This window comes from Teleopsis dalmanni, chromosome 2, assembly GCF_002237135.1.
Source record: "Teleopsis dalmanni isolate 2A chromosome 2, ASM223713v2, whole genome shotgun sequence".
In the NCBI taxonomy this organism is placed as follows: Eukaryota; Metazoa; Arthropoda; class Insecta; order Diptera; family Diopsidae; genus Teleopsis; species Teleopsis dalmanni.
In genome coordinates, this window is record NC_051847.1 from 82,871,121 (window position 1) to 82,897,869 (window position 26,749).

Here is a 26,749-nt window from a genome sequence, read left to right on the forward strand (position 1 = left end):
ATATAAACTAACTTCACTATCACTTCATGCAGAATTAAAAATGTTTTTGGTTAACTATGCAATCCAAAAAAAATAAACATTTAAATCGCGTTAATGCAGTTGTTAGTCTGTTTCTTTGCATTATTATAAATCCACAACGCTTAAAAGCTTTGATTACAAAGACTGTCAAGTGTTTGAGATCACCTGAGAGAAACAAATTAAATATTTACAACTCACCCTTGCCGGAATCCTAGGAATGAAAAATAACACTATTATTTCACAGTTCCGTTCTATTTTAGTGGCCTTACTTTAACAACCTTACCGAGCGAGTTTAATACATTTCTCGTAATCAATTTACTTCTCCCCTTCTCTACATTTCCAATTTAGTAAATGTATCAGAGTAGCAACTCAACCATACCCGCATCCTTCATTCAATCCTCTTTCTTCACCTTATAATCAATTTATGTTGGAGTTATAGATTTCATCAAACTCTCATATAAAACATCTATCAAAACTGTTGAAAATTTTAAGCTCGTTCTTGTGAAACAGAAAAGGTACAAGGATCAGAAGAAAAATGCAATACAGAAAATGAGGAAAAAGAAGTATAAAGAACTTTCTTTAGGTGAAATTAGGATGTTATAGAATCTTTTTTTTAGAACTTCAGATTATTCAAGATAAATAATAATTTTTTCAATAAAACTTTGCATGTGCATACATGATATTTAAAATAACCAAATAAATTTAATCAATTAATTTTAGAACTTTTCTTAAAATGAGATATTAAGAAATTACCAATGCATTTACTTTTAAAGTAGGATATGTGGCTTTTATTTATAATAAAAATCATAAAATTTTATTGGAATTAAAAAGCCAACAAATTTTAAATGTAACTGTCGTTCTATACATATGCATAATATTATCCATTTAAAAATAATAATATAACTGTCATCTCCGTAGCCAGTTTCACACGTTCATGTCACCCAACTCCCCACCGCCCTTTACCTACGTGCCTAATAACTACATATTGACCTTCATTTATCGAATATAATAATCTGACCTTAGAGAGTCTCGTTTCGTTAGAAGCCACAATACTAATAACCGTTAATTAATATATACATCTAATTTTATTGAAATAATTTCATGTACATTTGTATACACTTTTTTGCACTTCAAATAAATATTAATTATAACCAAGACGAATATAGTCAAATATAAATTCGAATTCAATAAAGAACAGAAAGAAAATAAGATTTAATTCATTAATTTGGAATTATTTAAAGACAATGAAACCAAAAAATGTGCAAATTTCTTACATTATTTAAACTACTATTAAAATAACTTACATTTTTAATAAATGTATTGTCACTACATAAATTATAATTATTTTTAGATTTTTTAAAATATTAACAATATAATAAAAACTGTTTTTAAGAAAAATGTCACAAATTTAATTTAAAAAGCAAATACTAAACAGCTGTCATATCGGATTGTTTAATAATAAAGCCGCTGTTGTGAAAGAATGTTTTGAGCCGCTGTTGTGAGCCGCTGTTACGAACCGCTTTACACTGACATAAAAGTTCGACATATTATTGTTTTATCACTCATAGAGTTTGGTTTTATATGCTTATAGTGAATAATTTAGATTTTTATATTGTAGTTTCATATTTCTTTATTATAAACAATATTTTTTAAACAGTAAATTTTATGCTTTACATTAATTTAACACTATCATAAAATATTTTGATAATTATTTTATGCTTTACATTAATTTAACACAATCATAAAATATTTTAATCATTATTATGCAATCAATTTAAGCTTACATATATTTATTTACGTTTAAACTAGCATTGACTTATTATATTTAATCAAATTAACATAATAAAAAGTAATATATATATCCAATAAATATATAATATAAATATAAATTATAATATATATCCAATATATATTTCATTCTATTCAAACATGCTATTTAATTATCTCACGGAATTCGTAAATTGCATATCCCACTCTAATACTATGTTCAGACACACCTTAATTCCGCAAAAATCTTAATTTCATCTTCGTTTCAGCGAAATGAATTTATTTTTTCCGTACAAAATTCAGTTTTAAGGGTAAAACGACATTAACGAAAATAGTCTTAATTTCGTTGAAACGAAGGCTGAAGTTAAGGAATATTTTAAATGCAACTATGTTTAAGATAAATTTTAAGCAAAAGATAAAGTTGAGATAACAAAAAATGAAATTTATTTAAAGTAAATGTCAGTGACAGTTGACTTTAATAAAACTGTGAAAATATTTTGAATGTTGTTCAATTTTTTAAATTTGAATATAGAGAAAAAACTGTAACAGTTATTAATTTAAAGTGAATAAAGTGAAAGATAATAATTAACATATCTGAAATCCACTAAAGCTAATAACACTACTGAATGCCATCCTTTGTAGTTATAATAATCAATTTTCACAATTTACCAGATACAAATTGTGTTTGGAGCATGTAATTTTTAACATTCGTTTTATAAACAAAAAATATATGATTTCCTTAATTTGGGGCAGTATGAACATTTTCGAAATTAACTTAATTTCATTTTTACGAAATTAACGAAATTTGGTTGTCTGAACATAGTATAAGTTTTATAAGACAGGACATGACTCCATTTCCTTTTAACAACTGGGCCTACTCTGTTTAAACTCATATATCGTGGTTATCGTTAACTATGTTACTTTGTAATTTTACAAAAACAAATATACATGACATTTTATCAAGTTACCGACATACCTAACACTTCTGAATACAGTTACAGATTTAAACCGCCCGGTAGCTGCATCCTTATGCGTAATAGCAATAATCAGTACTTGTCAGTACTTCTCATTATAGTGCTTGTTACTGATTTTCGTGAATAAAATAAATATATGTATTTGTTATCCAACTTCATTGACCTATTTTTATAAAACATATGAATTTGGTTTATAAACTCTTACTTTTGTTTACCTAGAACAGTAGCTATAAAGGATGTCATAAGGATATTTTTTGTTCACCAAGGTCAAATTATATTTGAGAAATTTTCTAATCACGTTAACCTAGCAACGTAAAGAATAATAGACATGAAACCCAAGTTTGTAAAGAACAATAGACTTCTTTTTTTGGAAGGGGCGTTAACCATCGCAATACATATTTTTGGACTATGAAATAATTATAAAAGGTTATGTTAGTATAACTTTTATATATTAATGTAGCCCGTTAAATAAAATATTTTATATGTAGTTGTGAGACAAAAATATATAAATACTGAATAATTGAATATATTAGATCAGTTATTAAGATCACGCGTTTAAATAAAAACTTAAAATAAATTTTTTTTTGCCGTTAGCATTATAATAGTTCAAAAATATATAAATTTTAGAGATTTCTTACTAAAACGTAATTATTGTTTGAATAACTGAATTCGCCTATTATTTTAGTAAGGTAAGTATTTATAATATACAACAATATTATTATTTTAAAAAATTATTGTATTCTGACTTTAAAAGAACATAATTTGGTTTTAAATTTCTTGCTCTCGGCTTATATTAAATTAAATTCATTAAATAACTACATTTTGGCAAAAAATTGTTTATTTTTATATATTTAATATTATTATTCTGATATTGTGCAAGCCTTTCAATTAATTTTGTAAAAATGTTTCATTAATAGTTTATAAAAATAATGTTGATGTGTATATATTGATATCGATCGTAATTGTTTATAAGCATTTGTTTTTTAGCCGCGTTGAAGTCGGTGTATAATTTTATTTTGAAATTAACTAATAATTTCAAATCGTTTATTTACATATTTCTATATTATTTAAGATAATATAAAACCAAAAGTTTTTCAAAACCCGGCAAAAAGGAATTTAGTAGTATGATTTCACATACACAATTTTATTTCTAATTCAACGAAAACTTTGTTTTCGTCTTTTATGTAAATAAATTTTATGTCAGAAAATTCAATAAAAATAGTTGAAAAACTTTTTATTTTATTTTAAAATTTTAGTTTGTTAATATCGTAACAATTTGTTGAAATAAAAAAATATGGTGAATTCTTTTAAAACGTGTCAGTGTGGCAATATTGTTTTAAATGCCAATATAACCATCTGCTATCTCTGTTTGTCTTTTGCCAAATAATTAAAAATAAAATTCATTCCTTTTGTCGAAAGTAAGTTTTTGCATCCGCATGTAATTCTGCGGAACGTTTGAAGTTTTTGATATTAAAATTAATTGTTTACCTTATTGTTGTATTTATGCAGACCAATTAATCACATCATGGCTGATTTAGATGATTTTTTTGCAAAGAAAGACAAGAAAAAGTCGAAAGCAAAAAAATTCACTACGGCTGACGATGTCGTCAAGAACCTAGAGGACACGTCTAAGCGTGAAGTATCGTTGAAACCTCGCAAACCAGAAATATTGCCGCCGGTGGCTGGTAATTTAGATGAAAACAATTCAAAGGAACAGGTTGAAGAAGTAAATATACCACATCCATAAAATAGATATATAAAGTAATTTCTGTTCTGTTTAAATATTAGCCAACCAACGAAGAAGAATGGAAAGAATTTGAGGAGGAAACGCGTAAAGATTACACAGGTCTAAAAATTGGCCAACTGACAATTAATGAAGATGAGGAGCATAGCGTAAGTGATGGTGATGATGACGAAGGGGATAGTGATCAAAATTCCAATAACGAATCATCTAAACGTCACACTGGAGGGCCATGGAAAAAGGTTATACCCGCGGAAGAAGTATTGCAAATTCCAATGGAAGTACAGAAACCTGCAAACAAACTTTATGTGTCTGTTGCTTTTAGACAAGGAGTGAGTTCTATATATATATTACAATGTTAGTTTTATTTTATTGAAAACTGTTAATTTGCAGCCTCCCAAAATTAAGGCACGCAGTAAAGCTGCACCAGATATAACAAATGCTGATTTCTTCCCCACATTAGGTGCTGCACGTCCCGAAGAGCAGCGGAAAAAGAAAAACGAACCTGCGTTCGAAGAGGTTAGACATGGTGGACGTGTTCAACGCATACAGGAGCAACAAACAGTTGCACCAGCAAATGCGTCAAATAGATTTCAATCACTCGATGAGGATGACAGCTAGAGTCAGTTTTATTATTTGCTGACTGAAGCACTGTCAATCATATGACGTATTCAATTTAATTTAAATCGTTCGGGTAGCCTGTATAAAATTCTAAATCTGCATTTTTTTTATACTGATTTTATTTAGTTTATATAATTTATTTCAGTATATGTTTGTTGTTCCTCAAGCGCATTTTCTGTAAAAAAAAAAAATAGTATTGGCACAATATATATTAATAAAACGGCATGATTTTCCGTTCTATAGTGAAACTTGTTATGATATTGAACATGCGCTAATCTTCAAGCCAATTCCCCCAATTTACTTGTAAGTAGGGAAATAAACAAGCATTAGCATAAATAAAAAATTTTTTTAATTTTCTCAGTTGTAATATTGTATTTGCATTTAAATAAAACATAAAAAAAACAGCATATGTGGAATGTAAGTTAGTTTTTTTCATTAATTGGATTGTTGTTTCAAGTCATCGGAATCAAATATATCATCAACAGTACTGTCCACATAGCTACGATAAATAAAAAAAAATGTTTTATAATTTAGTATATTTATATTTGAAAAATATGTATGTGTGTTATGATATGCAAAATGATTACGCGATGTGTATGCGATTTGATAAATTTGCAATGAACTTAAATTGATCGATTTTTGTGGATGCCAATGAAAATAACTGGAAGCTGTCTTTTAATTGATATGTAAATCCTAGTACAATAAATCTTCAATGGCTTTAACATTTGGATCTCTATTACACCTTTCGCAATATGGCTGCTCCGGTGTGTTATGATATGCTTCCAGAAGTGTTTTTTCCAATATTTTTTCCGGGAACTTCCGCAACAAGTATAACCAGCATTGCATTGATCTGAAAATATTAAGTTTTTGATGAATAGGAAAGAATATTACCAGAGAATGTAGTAAAGTGATATTAGTATGAATAAGTGATGAAGTGATATTTTATTGTAAAAATTAAGTTTATCTTTGAAAGCGCTTTTTTAATTATGATCGGCTAATTTTACATACAGATGTTATTTTATTATACATCATCTTTAAGCTTATTATTAATAAAAGAAATTTGTTACAGCTTATAAATCATTTTTCTTTTGCATATATTTAGATTATAAACATATTTTCGTGGTTATAAAAATATAGTTATAAAAATAAAGACCACAGTATTAAAATATATAATTACTCTATATATATGAAACTTTAAATACCAATTGTAAGATTTAATTATTTCGCTTTCAACTGATATTTAATTTTTCTCAAAGCCACGAAGCAAAAAAATTTATGTATATTTATTTATAATATAATTAATTCATATATATTAATTTATAATAGTTTTACTATTTAAAATTTATTTTAAAAGTGTGTAAACCAATTCATTTATACACAAGCATTGTACATATATTAACTCTACTGGCGATTTGTTAAACTTTCTAAATTTTAACAAAAAAAGTATCGCTTAACTGAATAAACTGAAACTGTTAATAACTAGTAATTATTCATAAATTAATATATTAATTTATGTAATTGTTAATAACTAGTAATTATTCATTAATTAATATATTTATTTATGCATAATAAATTAAATAAATAATTCTTTAAATTGTGAACATTTGGTCACCTCAGCACTGGCTAAAAATTCACTTACTCGTTCTCCACGGTTATGTTTTGTATTTCTCGATCGTAATATTGTGGATATCCTTCCAACTCATCGAGTTTACCCAGCATAGCCTCATCAATTTCATAGATTTCACCTTTTATATTATATCCAATACCGGGTCGATCAAGTAAAAATGGTATATTATAACGAGTGCCAACAATTAATGGAAATTTTTGTGTTGTCGAGCCAGCAGCTATAAAACGTGAAAATCCGTTTTCCGGACGAAACCAATGATGATTGGGCTCTCCACGTTTTAACGTTCCATAAACAAAAACATTGTACAGCATCCTTTTCATTATCCAGACAACTGTTTGAGCGTTGCTTTCTGTTACTAATTATAAGTTTAATTTATAATAACGTTAGTGATGCAAACAATAGAAAAAAGTAATCGGATTTTAATTTAAAATTTTCTACATATAATATATTTATATTATTTACAAAATGTATATTTATAATAATTATTACAAAAAAATTAATAAAACAAGTACTTCATACTTTTATTAAAACAATATTTAATCACTTGACATGTGAGAAAATTAATACTACTAACCAGTTATTACTAGATCCACATTAATTTATTTATGTATATTAATCTAATCTTTTCTATGATAACTGTATTAGATTGCAAATTAGACATTTCATTTGCTCATTTTTTGCTTATTAACAAAACTTTCTTTTAAATACAAACACATGTTTTGGCAGACAGTTTGGAAAAAATTTTATATCAGATATGATAACCATTTTGTGATAATATGTTAATAGTTTTTGTAAAATAAAAAACAAATGTGTCTTCAAAAAGTTGAAGAAAAAGGTGATCTGGGAAAAAATACTACATACTATAACCAGAGAATACTTTATCGTTTGTAAAATTTTTCCTAATCACATTTGTGATCTACGCTAAGGAATTACACGATGTCTGTAATTTGTTTCTGCTTCCAGGTAATAGGTCTAGTTACAGACTAACACTGTTTATAGTCGATTGCCCACCTGGGTTTTAATGGTTTTCAGCCAAAATGACATGTTATTTGTGTTGTACGGTGCGAAGTGAGAATTTGCGTTAATTATGGGAATACATTATACATTAATTTTGGGCTAGGTTAGATTAGCACAATGATCTAATAAATGCACTAAATCATAATTTGATTTATTAAAATATGTATTAATGGTCTAGAAATCGATTGTTTTGGTTATTGTTACTTGCAAAGGGTGTTGCTGAGGTTAGTAAAATGATGTCTTTTCTTATAGATTATGTTTAACATATATCGATAGAAATAATTATTGTATTTCTTATTACTTTGCCACAACTATAGTTCTTAGTCCTGCATTTAAGCCATGAATTAACAATAAAAAAAGATTTAGTACTTATTCAAAATATGCTTGCTTATATAAGTAAAAATCACGTCAATTAAACGGTTTCAAGAACGGTTGAGTCTACATCTTGTAGTCATGCGACACTCTCGACGACCAAGTGCCGTTCGCTACCCCCAAAGGGTTTTTACAAGCAGATCCACACAGGCTACAAAACAATAACAATCTGAATGAAACAAACCTTTCAAGGTTTAAAACTCATTTGAAATATGCCTATATTAAATATGACCTCACTTATTGTTATATAAAAAAAATACATATTTTTATATATATATTAGTTTTTTTACGTCTACAATTACCTTGACTGACTATTCATATTAGCTTAAAATTACCCAAATAATTTTGTACTTGTCTTATAAACAAAATATAAAAAATATATATGTATTAAATTTTTAACATTTTTTTTATTTTATGTTTTAAACTATTACATAATTTAACTTATTTAAAATTTCTTTTATGACAATAATGTCAAATCTTTATATATACAAAATGATTTTTATTTTAAATGCAATAATAACTGGAAGCCAAAGTTAGTAGTTCTCTTAGTTGATGTTTGTTTGAATGGTTTCCGTTAAACGGAGGCAGTGTCTGTGTATGAGAGATCTTCCTGTGCAGGATGTTTATGTGATCGGCGATTTCTCAATACATAAGGCTGAGCAGGTGTATTCTCATAACGAGCCAAGTACGGTAAAGAAAGTAATTTTTCTGGATATTTATGCAACAAGTAGACCCAGCAAGGAACAGTACTAAAAATGAGAAAACATTTTAATGCACAATATATATGTATTATAAATTTATAAGCTTACCCTTCACCGACACCAATGTTCATGTCATGCATTTCACGTGTAAATATATCCTGACAATCTTCTAGACTATCTAGACTGTCCAGCATTTTATTGTCAACTTCGTAAATTTCACCAGTGACATAATAGCCAACGCCGGGTTTGTTCAACAAAAATGGAATGTTGTAGCGTGTGGCAATCACAAGAGGTAGCTTTTCAGCGGTTGTGGCACGGCACCAAAATTTGGCATACCCATTACCAGAGCTTGCCAAAATGGAATGACTGGGTTGTCCATATTTCAAAGCGCCAAAAACGAATAATTTTTGTAGAGCCGATGATGCATTCTGCAAAATAAAATAATAAAATATTTATTATTAAAATTTTTATGTCCACAACATAGTGTATATTTGGTATAGAAGAGGGGGTACTAGTGAGGAGATTTAACTATAAAAATTAATATTTTGTGGATTTATTTTTCGTTTGTGTTAATGCGACGATAATTAAATTGATACATACAATATTGTTATTTGTTTACATTTTCACTAAGAAATATTTAATTAAATAAAAGATGTTTTATTTAAATAACACATACCAAGAAAAAGACTAAAACAGATAAACAGAAACCAGATATTTTGTTCGTTAATAAATTTTATGGCTTTTTTCGCTTAATAATAAATATTCACATTCAATGTATTTTATTTATTTATTTAAATTTAAATTTCACAAACATTTTGTTTTTATTATTTCCTCAAACTTGTCCGATGTGGTATAGGTGAAAAAATTAAACATTTTAAATATATGTCTCTTACTGCAATAATAGATAACACATTGAGTTGAAGGCTTGTAATCTAGAATTCTCAAATGTGACTAGTAATTTAACAGTGAAGACATATAAAATATAATGGGCAGAGTACTGCGACCGTAGGTGGTATAACGTGCTGCCATTACCTACCCACAATCTAACCCATATATCCGCCTTTGTAATTCCTTTCATGTTATATGCTTTATAGATCCTGTTGGACTGCAATAACAATCGTAGTTATTTATATGTTCAGCTAGACCTAGTTTGCAAAACCCTTCTGGTAAAAATTTAACAAATGACTAGATAGGGTTACTGGTTAATAAATGAAAAATATATTGGAGCACGATAGAGCTCATCACACCAACCCAAAGAAATTTTGAAAGCAAATCCTAGTGGGTTACAATAATAACATTTGCATCCCTAGTGCTGAGCATTTCGCAGAGCTTTTTGGTTAACTCCTGAAGCAACATGAACGCAATAGGACATTTTATAGCTTTACCAGGGTTCTTTTATCTTTACCACAAAAACATCCTCTCACATTATTAAAGGACTTCAGTCGGTTGCATATCCAAGAAGAAATAAAGTTTATTTTTTATTATTATTGAGTTATTTTTATGAAGGGTAGGGATTCTTTTTTTTTGATACCAGGATCAATATTTTAGAATCATATAATATTCTATATTATTCACAAACTTGATATTATGTAAGAATTATTATACATTTATCTTTTAGTTACAAGTTAGATATTTTTGCATTAAATAATATAAATCCACTCTAATTAATTTGTGTGTTTCTATTCTAAATAGTACAGGAACAGAAAATGGATTGATGGGTTGTTTTTTGATTGATCATTTTTGTCTTCATAAATTTTCGAATAAATTTTTTAAGTTAAAGTTTTTATACAAAACGCGCAATATATTTACCAATAAAAATTCCATAATAAATAGACAGCTATTAATTCTTTTGATCTGATAAATATAAACAATAAATTCTCAACGACTTTTATTAGGCGCTACTTTATTAATATTTTTACTGCAATACTTATATGGTTATAAATTTTATTAGAATAAAAAAATGAACTCTAACCAGTTTTTATTCCCATCAATTATCCGATATTAAATAGATTCCGACTTTGTAAATATGGAGAGGTATCGTACGTTAAATTTGTATGTGAGTGGGTCTTACCTACAATGCGGGGCTTTTATGGCCTTAGCCAAATACTTAAGTACTTTTTGCTGGAGTTGCAAAAATATTTATTTTTATCTTATCAATGGTATAAGTATTTCTGTTATTGTTATAAAAAAACAATAACAAAAAACAAAGTATAAAAATAGAAGAAAAATAGATGTTAATAAAGATATTCTTGTGTATATTTGGACCGCAGTTTTATCAATAAAAACAAAATAACTGCATTTTTTAATTTTGTAGTTCTCCTAACAAGAAAAGTTGAACAAGTTCTACGTGTTTTTTGAAAACAATTAATAAGCCCCACACGTAGAGTGAGTATCTCAGAAAGGGGTATGTGAAATACAACTTTATGGACATTCAATTTCAGGTTTTAGAAAATTCACGTTCATATGAAATGGTTGAAATGCTTTTGAGAATGAAAGAGGAGAAGTGATTTCAATACATTACAGTTATAAACAAAAACACGTATAAATGACGAATGAATAAAATAATTAATTCCTTTTTGAAATGCAATAAATAAAATTAAACAACATTTCTATATAAAAAAACTGTAAAATATGTGATGCATTTGCAATTTTAGTACGATTTGTACTTGAAGTTTTACATTGCATGACTACACATTTCAGGAATAAAAAAACAAAGGCTTATTAGAACTTTAAAAATATTTAACAGATAAAATTTATATAAATTTTTTTTAAATAAATAATTTCATACTAAACAGCAAAAAAAAAATTAAATAAAAATAATCTAATAAATTTGTTAAGATATTTATAAAAAATAAATTATGGACCTAATGAGAGGTAAAAATATTTGTAAGACAATTTCGGAAGACTGAAGGATAATTACCACTATTATTACATACTATTGATCTTTTGTTACAGTTTACAAGGGTAATCAATCAGTTTGCAGTTTATTCCATACCTATAGGTAGATGTAGAATAAACTCACACAAAAGAGAAGGTAATCAATCTAGTTTAATTAAAAATTTTAATACTTTTTTTGGTTTTTAAACTAAAACCCACATTTTTTATAATCATGTATTTTAATTAAAATAACTATAGGAACAACGATTTATTTTTAAAAATAAAAGAAATTTAAAGTTAGCTAATTTTCTTATTAAGAATAAAAATAATAGCAAATGAGATGAAAAAATATTTTTATATTATTTTAACTTTCTATTCTATGCAATACCTATATCTTCTTCCTATTTGGCCCCACAGTCCAGTGTGAACCATGGCCTCCCTACAATACTTTTATTTATTATATTTAATTAACACAAAATTTTAATTTTATTAAACCGATATTTAAACTACAGTCTGTATTCATTCTTAATTTTTTATTAGTAACTAATAATTAAAAACTAGTTTCTTATTAGTTTTGTAATAATAATATAGTTTGATTTAATGAAAAACAAATAATATTAATTAACATTGTGTTTTTTTAATTTAATGTAAAGCCTATAAAAATTAAGTAATAATGAATATCAATAGACCATAAAAGCAATCATATAATATTAATAATTCAAATATTTCATAGAATGTTAAAACTTCAGTTTGGTAATAAATTCTACCTTGAATTATTACAGCCATGTACTGCAATAATACCACTTATTTTTTGTAGTTCTCATATCTGATAGTACACTCAAGACTAGCGATACTTAACGTTCTGAGCTCTGCTACCCCCAAATAGTAAAAATAAAGAACTTGGGGATCGCAACCCATACGATGCTTTAGAGTTTTGAGGAAGGACTTTATCAAATCCATGAACAAAATAAAAAAAAATACAAAAATATAAAAAATAAATATTTTTCTTAGCTGAAGACCATTAATACAAAAGCTTATTATTATTATTAATAACAATAATTAATTTTTTAATATATTATTTATTTATATATTATTATTATTATTACATTTGTTATATAAATATTATAATAAAAATAATAATTTTGCAATGGGGAACATGAGACCTGCACTTCGAAACTGCAGGGTCGGTTTAATAGAATTTAATAGAATATTCATTTAATTTATTCTATTAAATATTTAATTTAATCAATTTAATAAATTATATTATACTATTAATTTATATTTGATTTAATTTAATATAATTTAATATATTATATATAGAAAAATCAATATCAAAAATATTAATAAAACTAATATTTGCAGCAATTAGTATAATAAAACTAATAATATTAACAAAAATAGTTATATTAGTAAAAATATTATTATTAATAAAAATAGCATATAAGAAAAAATAATATTAATAAAAATTATAATATTAATAATAAAATAATAACTTTGAAAAAATAATAATATTATAAAAATATTAATATTAATAAAAAGAACAATATTAATAAAAATTAATAATATTTATAAAAAATAATTTTTTTATTAAAGATAATATCAATATAAATAATAATAGGAATAAAAGTATTATGTAACAAAAATCACAATACATATACATATATAGACAAGATTGGAATTTTCAAAGCTCGAAACTAGAACATTTTCGGTCTGAGTCTGAGTGACAATTATGTCAGATTGGACTAGAACAATGTCTTAATCGCCATTCATAAATCATGGTGACAATACATTGTAGAGCAATGTAGAACACCTGTTCACTTATTAAGGATATTCAATAAACCCACAATTTCTTAATAATTTATAATTAATTGACATATAAATACTTAAATGTGTAAATTTATCCTCTGATTACACTAGTAAAAACTTAACACTCCTTCTAGTATGTTCTATGCAATTATTACATTAATTAGACAAAGGCGAGTACACACGCCAGAAAACAAGTCTAATGATTGTTGGTGGTTTTCATGTAAAAATTTCACCTTTCATACTTGCTACTTCCCATATCCATATTAGCTTCCCTATCCCGCTCCGTCATATAATGTTTCGTCAACTGTTTATGTACTTGCTTTCAGGTCGTCATTTGGTTATAAAAATAATTTTAATCACTTAAAACCAATCTTCCACTAGTGACCTAGAGAGCAGAGTTCAGATATAGAAGCTTAGTACTTAGAAATCTAAGATGTTCATCTAAAACAGAATTCATCTTTATTTTCTTTTTTAAGCACTTTAACTTTCACATACTAAAATTCACCAATTGGAAAGGACCATTTAGAGGTTTATCATTTTATCACTTTACTGATTATAGAGCAACGTCTGTATAACCCCCAATTAACTTAAAGCACCCATTTTTGTTTTAAAATTCATCGATCAAACGCATTTTATTAAAAATAATTAATTATTTTATGTAAAGAGAATTAAAATTAATTTATTATAAATTTTATTTTTCACTTTATATAACAGCAATAGGTTATATACGATTATATAATGCTCAAATTTTAGTTATATATTTTTAAACGTGAGAATGTTTATACATTATTGTCGAAATATCGATGTAAATACAATATATATCTTTAAAAAACTAATTTAAAAGTTTATTATTTAACATTCATCTATTACTCCGATGAAAATTATATAGAGGATTATATAAATTGATTACATTTAATTAATCAAAAATATATACAGGGTGTTTAGTATAATAGGCACATAAGAAGTAATATCTTTAAACACGAAAAAAAAATTTGAAGTCGGTTTTTCAGATTTTAATTTTTATTTTGATCCTATTTTTTATATATTTCTCTACGTATTTCGGTAAATTTTTGTGGAGAAGTCCTTTTCTAATACCATTTTCCGCATTCAAGACACATTGATATGGAATATTCTGTTTATAAAACGTAGGAATGGATCTACGCAATATCATAGGAAATTTTTTTTATAGAAACACTTATATATGCGACCTTAAAATGTGATTAGTTCATTACTTAGTAACCTATAAATTACATCCAATTAGTCTATCATTATAATTGCTAATACATTTTTATTAATAATATAACTATTTTAGAAAAATAGAATAATTATTTAAGCAACAATGCAACACGCAAGAAACAGTTACACAATACAGAAAAAAAGCACAGAACGAAACTATACTTAAGTCGTTAAGTTAACACGCGAGACGTACAATAAAAAAAAAATTAAGAATAATTATTTTCCTTCGACTGACCGATTTGTTCCGAATTTCACTTTTCCACGATTTTGAGATGAAGAAACCTGAGACAAAAGCAACACAAACTCGCAATTCAAATATTTACACAAGTCGCGCGCATCGAGTGCAGCGAATTCGTTGCAGCAGAAATTTAATGCAATTTGCGAGTCTCAAAAGTCGCTCTAAGCAGACAAAAAAAATACCTAAAACCGGCAAAAGAATTATCGGTTTTTTACAAAATTATTTATTACATAAGGCAGTCAGATGTTGATAATTATTTATTTATATTATAACATTATATTGATTACATAATTTCTTCAAATCTTTTTTAAGGCATAAATTCTGAAGTAGAAAAAAATTTTATGTACCAACTTTACACAAACACATACACAGTATTTGTCATATACACGCACACAAACGGCGAAAATTTTGGAAGCAATTTTTTTTAATATAAAATTATATTTTTAATTTTTATTGCTTAAAAGTGCTAAAAACAAAAGAATTTAATTGTTCTAATTAATTAATGCGTAATAATGATTTAAGCAATTTAAATTTAAGCAAAGAAAGAAATATGTATGTTTGTATGTATGTTCACTTTAATATGTCAGAATTAAGACTTACCCTAATGTTGCACATGTTTGTTTCGTTTTAAATAAAATATATAAAATTATTAAAAATTATATTTCGGCTGCGTTTTTTAAGGAAATGCAAAATTTTAATATTTTTTTAAAATTAATTTTTTTTTCAAAATTATTGTTAAATAATAAAAGAGCTTCCAAGCTTCCACCGCACCAACCAAACAATAAGAGAGCACAACTTCAACTGAGCAAGCCAGAAAAATATAACCAAAAGAAGGTGTTTTTTGTTGCTAAAATTCCGACAAAAAGAGTATAAAACGCCAACAAAAACAAAGAAAACAGCAACAAAACGGAATATGGTTTGCAAAAACAACTACAAAGCGCGCACACACGCGTTGTATTCCAACTTTTCCAAAAAGCACGCTACATCTGGTTATACAGAACTAATTGGAGTCTGTCGGTGGTTCAGAATGTTTGTGTTGTGCACTTATATTTTTTTAATTTTATTTTGGTATAAATAATTTAAGAAATTAAATGATATTACTATACAAATAAACTTAGTAAATTTCAATAAATTATTTAGTAAAACATACACATAATGTTTAACATTACTTAGGGTATAACACAAAGTCGTACAGTTTTGTTTCCTTTTTTTTAAGCAATCAAACAACTTATGCATACATACAAATATTTTATGAGATATGAAATCATGTGTTTCATATTTATGCTAAAGAGGAAAAAGTGTCACGTAGCCCGGGCTACAATAAAAGCCGGCTCCTCAAGAGTTGTGTACTAATTGCGTCTAAAAATCAGCAGATTTTTCTAAGTGTAGCTCTTTGAGTTTCCGTGTGTATTGTTTTTACTTGAACTGAATGTGTATTAAAAGGATAATTTCACCGCTTGTGTTATCGATTGCTATTTTAGGAGGGCAATTATGGACATGAAATGTTTACACACATTTCTGGTTTTTATGTAGCTTCACTCTTTATGGATATTTTGTAAATATTTGTGTAAATATGTAATGTAATAAAATATAATACATTTAATACACATATTTATATGTATACGATTTAATGAATAAATTATAAACCTTACACGTATGTATGTATAGTATAGAAATCAGTAATCTCTCTGACAATATTTAGGAGGTTAAAATTTAGTTCGATTTGAAACTAAAAATTTTATTTACGTAATAAAAAAATTTATAAATAAATAATTTTGCAGGGAAATAAATATTTTTATATATATACATTTAAGATATTTGCGCATTTAAACACACTTTAATGATTTTCAATACTTTATAAATGTATGTATGATTTTCTTATTTTAATTGTACTTATGCTTCTGCAAAGAATAGGTGTTCTAAACTATAACAATGCTCTGATTTACTGTAGCTAACTCAACCTATTTAAAACCAAAATATATTATTTTTTATTCAACTAATAATTTTATAATAATATTATTATGCTACTAATATGTTACTAAAATTAGTGTGATACTAATATTATGATACTATTAATAGATGATAATTATAATTAACTCTTAAAAACATTTATACTAGATTAATGTTTATAATTATCACTTTTAAAGATTCACTTCAAATTATTGTAAATCTTCTTAGAATTATTAGAATCTTTTTAATACATAAAATTACAGTTAAAAAAAAAGCAGCTAAGGTGTAAGTGAAAAAACACCCATATTTTCTGTTATAAGAAAAAAAAATCCATATTTAACACATTATTATAAATAAAATACATATGTTTACAGTATCTTAGTTAAGGCATTTTTTAAATTATTTCGCTAATTGTATAGTAATTAATCGTATTTACAATACAAAGTGTGTGAGATTGAGTTAAAACATCATAATTGATCACTATTTGATTTAAATTATGAGAATGCTGACTTGACAATAAATCAAAGTCAGAAATCAATTTTAAATAAAAACTATAATTGTTTCGAATCATAAATTTTTTAGATTAATTAAATAAAATAAGAATATTGCACATATTAGTTGAAATAATTTATTTAATTTTTAATAATTTAATTTTGCAAAATTTAATTTAAAATTGTTTTTAAAAACACTTCCCTAATTATAACTAACTGTCTTTTTAAATAGACCTTAGCTAAACATACAGTAAATTTTCTTAAATATATACCAACAATAAGTTTAAGAATATTTCAAAACTTACTGACACGGCAAAAGTAAATCTTGATACCAGTATAATTATTAAATCGACATTCACACAGCATTTTTTCAGTTTGTATTTGTTAATCAGCGGCATTGAATCAGCGTCTATGCCAGACACTTGAAAGATATTGTCTGAAGGCATAAAAAGAAGAAATATGCATAGGTATGAAAAGAATAATAACAGTATTGCTCTTAATAAAGATCAGAAAACACTAGGACCTCAATGGATCTGTAGTGTACATGCACAAGAATAACAGCTTAATTATAATGAAAATATAATGACACATTTGTGCCGTGTGAATAGGCCGAAGCTTTTATAATTTTATCGGTAATTTGACATTAAATAATCCAATTTAAATACACTGTAAAATATTAGTCAAAACTTGCGTTCATATTGGATTTAATTATAATCAGTGATAAATCATGATTCTCTTGAGCCGTGTGAATAGGTTATAAACTTTACAGAATTATCTGTTACTAGATGTTAAATAACCCAATTTAGATACACTGCAAAATATTAATCTAAACTATCCTACACAACGGGCTTCATATGTGTAAGGCACCTATAAAACTTTTATCACAAAATGAAAAAACAACTAAATATGTACATATGCTCATACATATGTATGTGTATATTTTATTAATTATTTGGACACATCCACACCTGACATGAAAGACCACATAAACTTTTCTCCAACATGTTTAATGACGTATACAGAACATGAGTATGTATGTATGTATATTTAAAATATTTAATTTATATAATATAAAATTTAATACCAATAAATTAAAAATTAATTTTAAAAAATAAAAACGCATATAAATGTTTCTAATATTAACCACCAAATTGTTTAAAAATAACTTTTGCTATTGCGTATCTGCATACGTACGAAATGGCCGTATAATACCCTACACACATATACACACAAATATAAGTAGAGTAAAAACAAACAGACGCAGCGTATCGTTTTCTTAACAAATATTTTCTTTTATTTTGATTTGCTAAGTGCAAAAGTGGTCAAACAGAATTTTAGCACATTTTGATGGATTTGTTTGTATGTATGTGAGTACATACATGCATTACTATTACTTTTATTGTTTTTTTTTCTTCTGCTTACGATAACGTGTTTTGTTTTTATCAAATGTTTCTACATAAAACAAGCAAAAAAACAAAAACAAATTTTTACACTGTAAAAGTTTCGGCGAATTTTGGCATGTGTGAATTATTTCTTTCTTTGCATGACGTATGCATGTGTATAATTACCGGAGGAACATAAATAAACTCAACAGACACCACACGCAGAAGAGAGTGTGTTATGAGTGATAATAGTTTATGAGCGCAATTGCGGAAGTTTTTTCGCAATGAAACGCACTCAAAACATTAAGCATTGTTGCCGTTTCAAAGCGTTAATAAGTTTTTTGTATATTTTCTTAAAACTTGATATTAGTTTTAAGTGATATTAGTTTTTTACTAAATTTTTGCAGAGTAACAAAAAAAATACTCCAAACTTACGAAAGAAAACATATGAAGCAACAACAATGCTCTTAAAATCATCAGATTTATGTTCTACATGCAAAAAATTTTACGTATTAAGTTTGCAGCCAAAATCAAAAATTTGGTTTTAATGTTGTTTTTTTACAACTCTGAAAGAAAAAATTACGGCTATCATAATAAGTTTTATTTATTGTAATTAATTGCATTTATTATAATTTTAATTTTAAGGCCGTGTGCGAGTTCGAGTAAATTGACGGTAAATTGAGGGAAATAGTAAGTTATGTCGGTATGGCAGCGAATGTTGGTATTTACCAGAATTTCGAGTAGGGTAAATTAGATAAAAATTAAGTAAATTAGGTGTTACCATTGTGAAAATTTTATAAGATATTTAATAAATAAATATTTACATAAGTGCAGAGCACAATTCCATAGGAAATTTCAATTTATTTTACCTCAATTTACTCGAACTTGCACACGGCCTAATTGTAATTAACGAAATTGTGTTAAAAATGAATATATAATAATATATATATAATAATTATATATAATATATAATATAATATATATAATAATTAGAACTCAATTTTATATCTATTATCTAGATCTTACAAGTTTATAAAAGATTTAATTAAGTTGTTTATTATAAAAACTAAAGTTTAAAAAAATTGTGATGTTTCGTTAATTATAATAGTTGAAATGGCTAACTCCAGCAGTTATTAATAAATATTAATATTAAGAAATATTATATATTAATGTTTTGATTTATTATAATACGTCAATGTCAAGTTGAATACTTCTTTTCTGGTAGGTAAAAAGCAACGAAAGCTCCAATGTTACACTTGAACCCACTATAACCAACTCTTAGGGAAGCAAAATAAGTGAATTAAAGCCATTAAACCGTAAAGGACAAAATATGAAACCTTTTTTCAGCAATCAACCAAAAGACATACATTAGAATATAGAAGGCTTAGTAACTAGACACCAAATATATATAAGCCAAAATTGAAAACAAACCTCCTCCAAGGATATATGTACCTCAGGTAGAGCCTGTTGCAGTAAGAACTCACTTTTACTATCTAATCCTATTGTGATCTAATATACTCAAACTCACATTTATTATAAGTCTAGAAAACACTAAATAAAGTAAAATAATATAAAATTAAATAAAATAAATAAAAATTTTTTGTTTAATAATTTTTCATAACTACATCCGGTATAAAAACGAATTCATATAAGAAACGAATCATTATATTCTATACACAAAAGATCTGGATTGAACATCTCATAAAGGCAATTGGTATATAAATAATTAATTATAAGAAACTGGATCGTATGACGTTTCTGTTGGGAACATTTGTGTTCACTTTATTTTGTCATCGATCTGTATACATCTTGATATTGTATTATATATATCTCAATGAAGCATTTTTTGGGCTAATCTAGTGTATTTGCAAAGACTACAGGTCTAAATAGAAACCAATATTAATGGTAGAAAAAATTAACTTATAGGTAGGGATGTGAAGTAAAAAAGGGATCGAACCTACCTTAATTATCTAAGAAAACCATTTTGATTCCATATTACTCGATTCGGCGTAGTAAAACTTACCGCATGAATGCAAGTATTTGGACAATTTTAATGTTAGATATATCGTTCAGTGAATTAAAAAATGATGCGCCCATAATCTTAAGTCTGGATCTGGGAAAGAGTGGAACTGCATATGCCTAGAACTAAATAAGACTGAACAATGACAGAATAAGCGTTCTGATGTCTCTCTGTCTAGCGTCGATAAACTGGATCTACAATAGTTTTGGAGTTCACAAGAGTCATGCCTTCACGTCTTTCTAAACTCCACTGTTCCGTTAAAACCGATAATGTCGGAAATACTTCCAACATATTCTTTTAGATTTAGTCAGATGTATCTATATTTGGAGTATGTAGGTTATGTTGACATGGTTGCTAAAGTAATATCAGACCAATTTCTGTTAACGTGTCGCAAAAATTCGTAATAAACTTAGTTTAAGTTAGGTTGTACCGGCGATGCCTAGGGGATCCACTTAGGCCAATTGGCCAATTGGTAATAAACTTAAGAAAGATATAATTTTTTGTAAAATATATATATTTTGTTCTGATAAGTGGATCATAGAATCTTTGTATTTATGTCTGATTTTATATTAAATCTCATATGATTATCTATGTGAGAAATTATATTGTCCCAGTAGTGGAAAAGGAATATTCGTTTGGAGATACCCTAGCATAATGGACTATTTGATAGATTAAATTTTGTTTCGTTATTCGATAAAATTCAAAGTACCTTTAGAACTCATTTGACATGCAATAATAAATCTTGGCTGATCATACAGTTGTTCCGGATATCGTTATATATCTATTATCAGTGATTTATGCGTTAGTTCTAATTAATAATGTAGAAAGTCTAATGGTTGTTTATAAATAAATAACAAAAATTTTCTTAATAATGCAATTTAAATATATATTGGCTTTGTGTGCCAGAAAGCGGGTCCAGGTTCAAATTTGACAGGGTTCAATTCCTGACAGTTGCGGTCTAATATTTATTTATGAACAATCACATCCATAGATGTTTGCAAAAACCATTGACAATAAATACTTAGCGATATCCGGAATAGCTGCTTTATCAGCTTAAGAATTCACTTAATTAAAAAATAAAAATTGTTTGGATTTAGAAATTTCCCCACTAGTACTCTTTATTCTGCTTGAAACAGATTTTTTGTTATATCACAAAAAATTTCTAACTAAAATTAATTTTTTAATTGCATATAAAATTTCAAAATCTATTATGTATATAAAAATTAATAATCTGTTTCTGCGATTCTAATTAAAATCAGTTTTATTGCATTTTTTTGCAACTGCAGAATAACGACAATAAAATTATTAATTAATTTTTAAATTAACTAAGTTAAAGCAAAATAATTAATTTGAATTAATTATTTTAAATAAAAATAAAAAAATTATTAATTATTTCAAATGTAAAATCGGTTTTAAGTACAATTAAATTAAAATCTTTTTTAATTGAATTCAAATTTAAAAAAAAAATTGATTTCTTTTAAATAAATTAATTAAATAAGACGTTAAAAGTAACATCGTTTTAAGTAAAATTATATTAAAATCTATTATTTTTATATATTCTTCTTTAACAAAAAATAAAAAATTATATATTAAAATAAAAAAAATTGTTTTAAAATTCTCCTAAATAGGTTATATCTTTATGACACAAGCCATCCGCTTCATAATGGTGATGTTTCTTTCTGCAAGCACATATATTTGGTAGATGACAATACCCAGTAGGTCCACAGTCTCTGGAAGGAAAATAGACTATTTTCAAAAAAAATTATTTAAGTTTTATATTTTACTAACTTACTGAGCACAAACAGGTACACATAATTGACCAAAAATTGTAGGACGATATGCGAAACCTTGAGCGCATATGCACTCTCCACTGGAACTACATTTACCATAAAGGCAGCGTCTAAAATTTATACATAATTACTTACTAGTAAATAATAACTAAACTTAACTCAAACATAATTTATATATTTATTAGGTATTTATTTTAACAATAAATAAACTTACCCAAAACAGCGATCCTTTATAATCCTTCGCCAACATCGTCTAGCGACTTCATTGAAATAAAATCCCTTCCGACACAAACACAAATTGGGTGCGGCACAATACCCGCCTGCATTTGTACAGCCCGGCAAACATTCTGCAGCGCAAATTAGACCCTTTTCAAAGGAAGTGAAATAGAAACCATCACACGCACACACATTGTCCTCATAGCAAATTCTTCTAATGCCCTCCCTACAACGTATTGGACACCGAGCGACGCAGTGCTTTGTATTAACAATACGCATCTCATAATCCGAGCACGGTGGGTGTGGAGGTTCTTGGTGAAACCCTCTAGTGCATACGATAAAACTAGGCCACACTACACTTCTGAGTAGAAGTGCATATAACATTGATTGAATAGGTAAATAATTTATATGAATTTTACTGACTGACATATTTGTCACTTAATATTCTTAGCACTTCTCTAACAAAACCTATTTATCCGAAGACCTACAAATATGAACTAAAATTGTAGAAAAATTATTTAATATTTAACTTGATTAAGATTTACTACGTGAGAGCAAATACTAAAGTATCGAGAGTGAAAGTGATTTACTTAAGTAATTTGCATCCACTGAATGAAGTTCACTTCGGAATTAAAAATATGAAGAAATGTTACAATTATTAATTATCATTTACCTATTTATGCTCTTAAATAATTATATATACTCTTGAAAAAATGTATATAGAGGAAGGGGTTTTAAATTGAGAGAAAATGACTATGAATATTTTTTAAAAATTTTTCTTTTACAATTAAAATGATATTTTAGAATTTTAACAATTGATAAACCACTATAGATGTGAAGACCCCTCTAAAGAACAATCCATGTTATTGATAAAAACTAGCAGAAATGACCTGTTTTGTGCAAAACTTGTCAAGCAAGTAAAAGAACTTTCAAAACACCAAATCAGAATAATATTAACCTCATAAAATCCATCATAACTGTTATTTAAGATATAAGAAGACAACCAATAAGGTTAGAAGCGGTAAAGCTGGAATCGGTAGAAGCTATCACGAAGAAAATGCGAATAAAAATAAACAATATTTCTTATGTCACTATTAAAATTTATTCTTCTAATGTATTATCTCATCTGTATCGTATGATATCTTTTATCAAATAACAATATGTTGCAATGTCTGTATATTTCAAATTGGTGCCATGATTAGTTTAGCACTTATGTCAAATACCTTTTTTGTGCTGATCTCATTGATCCTCATATATCCACTTTGTGTGGAGAACAAGAACAGTATAGAACATGTTATATGCTTTTGTCTCGCCCTGCGGTCCAAAAGTTCCTGGAACCGACTTTGTAAATAGTATATATGTGAGCTTCTTACCTATTTTAAACGTTCTTGTTTCAAAAGAGATTCATAGCACAATGGACTTTTTTAATATGACTTAGTTACTTTTTCCAAATGTTTTCCAATTTATCAATAGTATTCGTAAGTGAAATCAGATTAACGCTATAATGGAATCATTGTTATGAGCTCTTTACTTCTTCCAAATGTTCTTCCCTTCCTTAAAAGTAAGTAAAATAAGATTTACACTACAATGAACCATTATGGTTTGAGAGCTTAGTAGCGTTTTACAAATTATTTTTAAAATACAAAATTGAAAATATCATGCGGATTGTTTATTAAGAAAATATTCTACCAGATTATCAATTTTGATTTACAGCAAAACATAGAGTAAGTTCATCGAATTGGTCATAGAGTGGTGATAATATATAACACAAGTCTTCGATAAAGTACGACATAAGAACTTTGAAAATTATGTAAACAAACCATAAATCTGGTGTTTAAAGTGGATAATTAAGTTTATTAAAACCAAATGTATTCAAGGATCATTTGGATTAAGATACTGTAACTGTCCATAGGTTTCTAGTATTTAGATAAAATATATAGACTTATTTAGGTAAAACGATAAAAAACATTTTGAGAAAAAAATTAAATTATATAACCGATGTTGGTGAACTGGTTATAGGTTTAAAACTAATTCCTGGTTTTAAATATTTAATTCAACCAATTTGGAACTATAAAAACTAACTCTGATCTGTGGACTAAAGCTCTAATTTAGAATCAAATCAAAAACTTTAAAAATATAAATGTCTAGGAAAATATAATTGTCTCTATATGTATATAGAAAATAAATAAATACATTGAGATAAAAAAAATAAACACAATTAAAAAAGGCATCGAAAAAATTAAATATTAAATAAATATCCAAACCTTCTGGTACTAAGGCTTTAATAAGAGGATATATTGAATTAGACTTAAAGAAAGACCTTGTATATAAAGTCGGGTTGCACATTAACATCATATTTGATTAAAAAGGTATAGAATAATGTTGCTATATAATATACATCTATATATCGTATATATGTAGATATTTTATATTTTTAATATATTTTACCAAAACTTACAAATGTATGTAATATTATCATTGTGGAATATAAAAAATGTTATGTTATTTAGTTTTAAGATTTGATTATTTATTGTTAATTTAAATATAAAGACAACTTTAATAGCAAAAAAATATATTTCTAAAATGTGGTTTTAGTGGATTCACGTCTCATAGAATGGCTTTGAATGCTTTCCACACAAAAGAAAGTAATTTTTTTTTTATGACAATATCTCTTTATTGAATCGCTTTTATTTAAAGCCTAACAATAAGTTCAAGACACTTAAAAACTAATAACATTATATTACAAATTATTTTAAATAAATTATTACAATGAATTTTAGAATGAATTGTAAATTATTTTTAGGGGTCACTAAATAAGTAGACATTACGACGCATAAGTTCAATTAAACAGGATAATCTTTACGAAATCAGGATCTATCATTCCGTTGCAGTTAACAGGAATTTATTATATTAGCAAGAGGTCTAGCCAGTGGATTCACATGGTCAGTGGCGTCGCTAGGCGTCAGCGATGTCGGCGACCGCTGACGGCCTCGCGCTCGCAGGGACCTCGCATAAAGTTACCGACTTTTGGATTCTAAGCACTTAATAAATATTTTGAACAATTTGGTTTGATAATGGCATTAACCATATTCGAAGTATTCCCGAATGTTTATATAGTAGTTTCGACGAAAAGAAAGAAGCAAATTTAAAATTGATTAAGACGTACTAGAAAAGTATGATGAGCCAAGAGAGACTATCTCCATTCGAATTTCTATAAACTGAAGCGAAAATAGCAGCTGGCGCAAATTATGATATAATTTAAAAAAAATTGAGTGAAGCTAAAAGTAGGAAAATTCATTTATTTTAATTTGTGTTTATTTTAATTTGATTAGCAATAAAACTTTCAATCATGCTTTGGGTTAACAGGGGGTCTCGCAATTCTAATGTCTCCGACGTCCAGAGTTGGTCTAGCTCCGCCACTGTACATGGTTTTTAAGTTTTGAAACATGCGTCTGCCTTATTTTCTCGAAAACGACTTTAACCGTCGGAACTTTCATTCGGATATCATTCTTAGAATCTTTACTTGAGCTTATTGCAGAATTTCTACATTTGACGAACAGGCATTGCCATATAGCTGTAAGCCACATTGACTTAATGAGTTGGTTGTTTAAGAAGACTGTACACATAAGGAAGACTACTGTGTTTTTACCCAGCTCAAGCGCGGTGGTGACTTTGCACTAGGGGAATCGCCTTTCTTGTGGACCTGGACCAATTACAGGACCTGGCACTAAATAGCATTTTATGCTTCGCCAAAGGTTCTAGGTGGTTTTAAATCCTGAGTTTTTCTTCATTATATACGGTAACACAATGGGCTATTAGGCCTAAGTCAATCCACTAGGGATCGCCGGTATAACCTAACCTAACCTAACCTAAGGAAGACTGATGCACGATTAGCCAGTGAAGGT

At 27.0% G+C, this 26,749-nt stretch overlaps 5 protein-coding genes across 6 annotated transcripts in view; 1 reads left to right on the forward strand and 4 right to left on the reverse strand.

The window, feature by feature from the left end:
* The window catches only part of LOC119685345 (putative fatty acyl-CoA reductase CG5065), a 60,943-nt gene that overhangs the window by 11,525 nt on the left and 22,669 nt on the right, over positions 1 to 26,749 (reverse strand). The gene's annotated exons all lie outside the window — the stretch shown is intronic.
* Positions 4,020 to 5,464, forward strand: LOC119685346 (protein CDV3 homolog). Its single transcript, XM_038099601.1, has 4 exons — positions 4,020 to 4,177; positions 4,269 to 4,485; positions 4,548 to 4,832; positions 4,894 to 5,464. Exons 2-4 carry the CDS (start codon positions 4,285 to 4,287, stop codon positions 5,119 to 5,121), a joined length of 714 nt encoding a protein of 237 aa, XP_037955529.1. The 5' UTR covers positions 4,020 to 4,177; positions 4,269 to 4,284; the 3' UTR covers positions 5,122 to 5,464.
* Positions 5,106 to 8,515, reverse strand: LOC119685349 (putative gamma-glutamylcyclotransferase CG2811). 2 transcript variants are annotated; one of them, XM_038099605.1, is made up of 4 exons: positions 8,440 to 8,515; positions 6,761 to 7,103; positions 5,864 to 5,971; positions 5,106 to 5,620 (listed from the first exon to the last, which is right to left on the reverse strand). In XM_038099605.1, the coding sequence occupies exons 2-4, from the start codon at positions 7,066 to 7,068 to the stop codon at positions 5,557 to 5,559; spliced, it is 480 nt and encodes a 159-aa protein (XP_037955533.1). In that variant the 5' UTR covers positions 7,069 to 7,103; positions 8,440 to 8,515; the 3' UTR covers positions 5,106 to 5,556. The 2 variants fall into 2 exon arrangements, 1 of the variants encoding a protein (XP_037955533.1); XR_005252795.1 differs by having other exon boundaries at positions 5,530 to 5,620; positions 5,709 to 5,971.
* LOC119685348 (troponin C-akin-1 protein-like) lies at positions 8,596 to 15,709 on the reverse strand (the record flags this gene model as incomplete). Its single annotated transcript, XM_038099604.1, is given in 3 exon segments — positions 8,596 to 8,886; positions 8,947 to 9,266; positions 15,596 to 15,709. Coding segments are annotated over 3 exon segments (510 nt in total). The 5' UTR covers positions 15,611 to 15,709.
* On the reverse strand, positions 22,448 to 23,273 carry LOC119674937 (wnt inhibitory factor 1-like). Its single transcript, XM_038086095.1, has 3 exons — positions 22,843 to 23,273; positions 22,631 to 22,738; positions 22,448 to 22,568 (listed from the first exon to the last, which is right to left on the reverse strand). Exons 1-3 carry the CDS (start codon positions 23,271 to 23,273, stop codon positions 22,448 to 22,450), a joined length of 660 nt encoding a protein of 219 aa, XP_037942023.1.